Genomic DNA, 5,343 nt, shown 5'->3' with positions numbered 1-5,343 from the left:
AAGGGTCTGGGGCCAGGTCCCACTCAGAGGGCTGGGGGTTGGAGGGCAAGGGAGGCCTGACTCACCTGTGGTGGCCACCACGGACACGGGCCCCACGCGCTGCCTGCCATGAAGCCCGTAGAGGTTCATCTTATACTTCCGGTCGGGCTCCAGGCCGGGGATGGCGACCTCATTCTCATCACCCGTGACGGGCACTGCTTGGGGCCGCCCCTGGGCATCCTTGTACTGGACCACGAAGGAGTCGAAAGAGCCCTGGGCCACCGTCCAGGAGAGGCGCAGAGAGTCTGCAGTGGCGCCAGCCACTGTCAGCTCCCCCAGCAGGGGCCGCTCTGGGGGCTCTGGGTGGCGGGGCTCCTCTTTCTTCTCTGGGGCTGTAAATAAGAAGGCCCAGGCAGGGCTGAACTGGCAGAACTCCAGGATTGGGGCCTGGGGTTTGGAAGGCTTGTCACACCTGTGGGGGTCTCTACTCGATTAGCATGAGCACCGAACTCTGAGAAGCCTGGCACAGCCAGAGTATGACACACCTTCTGGGCCTCGGGGAGCAGCTGAACAGGATGAAAGGGGCCCAGCAGTGCGGGGGAGGCTGGCTGGCCCTGAGCCCAAAAGCGGGGCCAGGATTCCGAGTCAGCCATCTCGCTGGGAGGCCCCAGCCAGCTCCTGGCTGAGGGCAGGCATGTGGAAGGCTGGGAGGGGTCAGCCCCCTGTAAGGCTGGGGGCTTAGGAGGCTGCCACTCACCGGTGGTGCCATCAGCCGTGAGGGGGCCATGCCGCTTCTTGTTGGCAATCCCAAACAGAGTGAATCTGTACTTGTGGTCAGGGTCCAGCGGGGAGATAACGACCGAGCGCTCGGGCCCTTCCACGGGCACCACCTGTGGCCGGCCGGCCCTGTCCCTGTACTGGACCATGAAGGAGTCAAACTGGCCCTCAGGGACAGTCCAGGAGAGGTGCAGTGAGTCTGGGGTGGGATCAGTCACCCACAGCTTCCCCAGGCGGGGTGGAGTCACTGGGCTGGGATCAGTCTGAGACACTAGGAAGAGGAGGTGGGAGAGAAGGGAGGGACACGGGTCAAAAGAGAAGAAGAAATCCGTCTCCCCCCAGGAATGCTGTGTGAGACTGTGCAGGCTGTTCACTGCACAAAGGTGCGTGGTGAAGGCAGCGCGGACAGAGCACTCTGCTTGCCGAGCTGGGCACCTGGCAAGCGGCTGTGCCCACCTAAAAGGACAGGCAGCTCATTTGACGTGGCATGAAAGCACTGTCTTAACTGCTGTTGTTTAGTTGCTAAGTCGTGTCTGACTCTTTGCCACCCCCTGGACTGTAGCCCGCCAGGCTCCCCTGTCCATGGAATTCTCCAGGCAAGAATACTGGAGTGGGTTGCCATGCCCTCCTCCAGGGGATCTTCCCAACCCAGGAATCGAACCTGAACCTCCTGCATTGGCAGGGAGATTCTTTACCGCTGAGTCACCAGGGAAGCCCGCTGTATGGACTAGTGCGGCCCTCACTTATTGTGCAGACTGGAGAGGGGCTTCAGAGAGAAGGAAGTGCAGTGAGCCCCTTCCACATCTCCACAGCCAGGGAAGTCTTCCAGGACAGCCTCCACTGCTTCCAGACCTAACAACTAGCTGATTTCCTCTCCAAGAGAGGGGTGCTTGGTCCTAGGAGCATTTTCTTGTGGGAGAGCCCCCCACAACTGTGCTCTGGGCCCCACTTTATCCGCTCCCACTCTCACTCCATCAGCTGTGCCCTCAGGATTTACGCAAACTCCTCCACTCAGCTGCATCGCCCTCCAGCCTCCACCCTCCCTCTTCGCTCTCCACTCCAGCCCAGATTCCAGAGAGAGATGCTTGTACTCATGTCCTCACCTTCATCACCCTCCCAACCCAGCCCTGCCCTCCACCAGCAGCTCCCACCAGGGTCAGTGGTGACCTCGCCGTTGCTAAGTCCTGTGGACACTCTGCAGCCCTGAGTCACTCGTACGGAATCTGACATGTCTGACCGCGCCCTTCATTTTGGCATTCCTCTCCCCAGTTCCCCCCTCAGGCTGCCCTGCAGATCCTGATCCTCTGTTCATGCCATGAGTGATGGCCACCTCCAGGTCCCAGGGGCCATGTCTCTCCTCCCTGCCTCCCCACCCTGGCTTCTGCCCACTGGGACATGCTCCATGCTCAGGCCTTTTCTCTGCTCTCCAGTCCCAGGAGGGCAGCGGGAGAGCGCTATGGCGCCTTCACTTTCTGCCCAAGTGGCCTTGCCCTGTCTATGCCGCCCCTCTCCTCATTTGTGAAATGAGCATGCCTCACAAGGCTGCTTGTGAGGATTAAGTGTGATCATTCTCTTAGAACATCTTGAACACATCTGACACTTAAACGCTCGAAAGATGTCTGACTAAGTGTTGCTGCCCTGTTGCATTGTTCCTCACATCAGCTGTTCCTTGCCTCAGGGAACAGCACTGCCAGATCCAGAAGCGTGGGGTGCCTGGGCCTCCCTGCTCTCCTTCACCCCACCCAATCCCAGCCTCACTGCCACCATCCCTGCCAGGCCAGCATCCTCGTTTGCCGGTTCCTAACTCACTTCTCCAGCTGTCCTCTGAAGCAGCCTCAGAGCTATTTGTAAGATAAATATTGATTCGGGTCATTCTCCCACTTAAAGCACTTCAGAGGCCCCCTAGGGTCCTCAAATGAGGCCTAAGTGACTCACTCACTGGAGATCAGTGAGACCAGTGTCCTCAGCCCCCAGGTGCCCTACCCTGCTATCCGGAGGAGAGACTTTGATTCTCTTACAGGGCCACTCTCACTCCTGCCTCACTCTCCACAGCTCCCTCTGTTGGCACTGCCCTCCTCAACCTCCCTGCCTGACCCACCACAATTTTCCCTTTAGGATTCAGCTCAGGGACCACCGCCTCCAGGAAGACTTCTGGGAGTTCCCAAAGCACCGGGGAGACCTCCATTAGGACCGCGCAGAGGGCAGGGGCAGGGGCCTGGGTGACCCCTGTCACTCACAGATTTTGGCTTCAGCCACCAAGGGGCCATGCCTCTTCTTGCCCACGAGCCCGTATAGGACAAATTTGTACTTGCGGCCGACGTCCAGGTTGGAGATGAGGGCTGAGCGCTGGGGCCCTTCTACAGGCACCACCTGGGGCCTGTCCCTGTCTTTGTACTGGATGACAAAGGAATCGAACTCGCCCTCAGGGACTGTCCAGTGCAGAAGCAGGGAGTCCGAGGTCACGTCTGTCACTGTCAGCTTGCCCAGGCGAGGTGGGGCCAAGGGTTTCCCAGGTTTCTCCCCATCCTTGTCTGGAGTTGGAGGAAGGGGGGCAAAAACAAAGCACGTGGGCTCAAGCACTGTCTTGTCCCTGCTCTCCGTCCCTCTCCTCTACCCTCTGGCTCCCTCCATGCTGGACGGCTCCTTCCCTTGATGCCTCCATTCCCCGCCCTCAGTTCTCTGGGACCAGCCTTTCTAAGAAGGGCGGCATTTCTCCCCAACGTCTACTCTTGAGCCAGAGCTTCCGCTCTTCCCTGTGATAACTTCCTCCCCACTCACAAAGGTCCCAGGCCCTCTACACACGAACACTTTGAGGGAGTTTTGGGTCCCCTGAGGTTCTTCCTGAGAGTTTGGAACCATTGCTGCTTCAGAGCAGCCTGGAGATGCCTTAGTCCACCTGAATGTTTCTCTCCCTTGCCACTCTCTTCCTGGTGAGAGATCTGGAGTTGCAGGGAGAGCTGGCTACCCGAGTCCCATAAAGGGGGACCAGGAGAAACTGTGAATGCCAGGAGCCCCAGGCTCCTGCCCGGGTTCCACAAACCTCACCCATCTCCGAAGTCCCGATGGCCGTGGAGTGCCCTCCCCAGGGAACCTCCACCCCTAGGAGAACTGGCTGATGGGACCATGGGGTGCTGCAGACCAGGCTTGCAGGGTAGGGGGACAACGTGTCCTAGTCTGTCCAGTGAGGGGATGGCAGGGGCTTGAGAGAAGGGAAAGGGAGGGGGCTGAAAGAGGAGGGGGCTGAGGATCAATATCCTCGGAGCCAGAGGCTTTCCCACACCCACCCTGAGAGACGCAGGGGGCAGAGAGGGGCAGAGGAGTGACCAGGAAGTGGGGGCGGGACACTTCTACACAAAGAAAGCTGCAAGTGGAGAGGCAGGGGCCAACAGTCTCTTTCCCTGAATCTTTGTCCCATGCTTTGACTTTTCTCCTCTCATCTATTTATCTGGAAGGACTCCCCTCTCCGATCCACCCTTTCATTGTACTAAGACTTTCCCCATCCCTCTTGCCTCTGAGCCCTCAACTCCCTTTCTCTCCTTGTTTCTCCTACGTTCTCGACCCAAACACCAGCCCTGCCCTTCGGTCTTCATCCCACCCCTGAAGTCCTAATGGCCCAGCCCCTCCCCCAGCCTCAGGACACTGGACTTGAACAGAGTCCAGGATGTACCCATAATGCCTTGGTAGATGAGAGGGGCAGAGGGCTCGCCACTGGGAGGGATCCCACGAAGTGACAGCTCGTAGGGGGATTCGGGAGGGGGTGAGGGCACCAGAGCCTGACGGACATCCCCTGGCAGTAGCTCCTCATGGGCCCCTGGCCCTTCGGGCACCCGTAGGCGCAGCTGGAAGTGGGTAAAGGTGTCAGGCTGGGCGGTCCAGGCCACTCGGAGGCGCCCTGTCTTGTCTTTGCCCAGCACCCTCAACTCGGCCAGCTCCTGGGGGCGCTGCTGCAGGACAGGGGCCTGAGCCCCTTGAGTCGTTGAAGGGCCTGAGGGAGGAGGCTCATCAGTGGCCCCCAAGAGGCCTGAGAGGGAGGACCCTGGGAAGAGGCAGGGCGAGAAAAACAGGAGAGTCGAGTATGAGAGCCAGAAAGGAGACTGCAGTTCCCAGGTTCTGCTCTCTGGCTTCTAAGAGTCTTCAGACTTTCCCTTTGCCGCTCCTGGATCACCTCATTGTCCCAAACATCCACTATAGCCCTGCACAGACGGGCCTGCAGGTCATAAATAGAAGAACTAAGTCTGCCATCCCTCCTCCCACAAGGCTCCTAGCTCCCTTCCCATGGGAAACCCTCCCCACTGGGTGGTGGTCCTGGCTTCCATTAGTGCTGCAGTGAGAAGCCTGGAAGAAAGAAGACGGTGGTGTTAAGGAAGACTCAAGAGACAGTGGGCAGTCAGAAGAGAGAGAGGAGTGGACATCCAGCTCCGGTGACATCTGGGCCCTAGTGGGGAAGAAGAGGTCCATAACCCCTCCCCCCAACAGCCACAGGGCGCCCCCTCCCTGAGCCAGGATGCCGTTCCTGTGGGAGAGACAAGTGTGAACTGAGCCAGGAGGTCTGGAAAGCCAGCCCAAGAAGCAGTGGCTTCACCTCTC

At 59.2% G+C, this 5,343-nt stretch overlaps 1 protein-coding gene across 1 annotated transcript in view; it reads right to left on the bottom strand.

Moving 5' to 3' along the window:
* The window catches only part of TNXB (tenascin XB), a 44,649-nt gene that overhangs the window by 18,852 nt on the left and 20,454 nt on the right, over positions 1 to 5,343 (bottom strand). The window contains exons 9-12 of the mRNA XM_010833549.1: positions 4,424 to 4,792; positions 2,994 to 3,287; positions 737 to 1,027; positions 66 to 371 (exon numbers count right to left, since the gene is read on the bottom strand). Coding sequence (XP_010831851.1) covers positions 66 to 371; positions 737 to 1,027; positions 2,994 to 3,287; positions 4,424 to 4,792 — 1,260 coding nt within the window. The remainder of the gene's footprint in view (positions 1 to 65; positions 372 to 736; positions 1,028 to 2,993; positions 3,288 to 4,423; positions 4,793 to 5,343) is intronic.

This window comes from Bison bison, unplaced genomic scaffold, assembly GCF_000754665.1.
Source record: "Bison bison bison isolate TAMUID 2011002044 unplaced genomic scaffold, Bison_UMD1.0 scf7180017863706, whole genome shotgun sequence".
In the NCBI taxonomy this organism is placed as follows: domain Eukaryota; kingdom Metazoa; phylum Chordata; class Mammalia; order Artiodactyla; family Bovidae; genus Bison; species Bison bison.
Note: the sequence above shows the minus strand (reverse complement) of the source record. Positions and strands in the feature narration are given on the sequence as shown.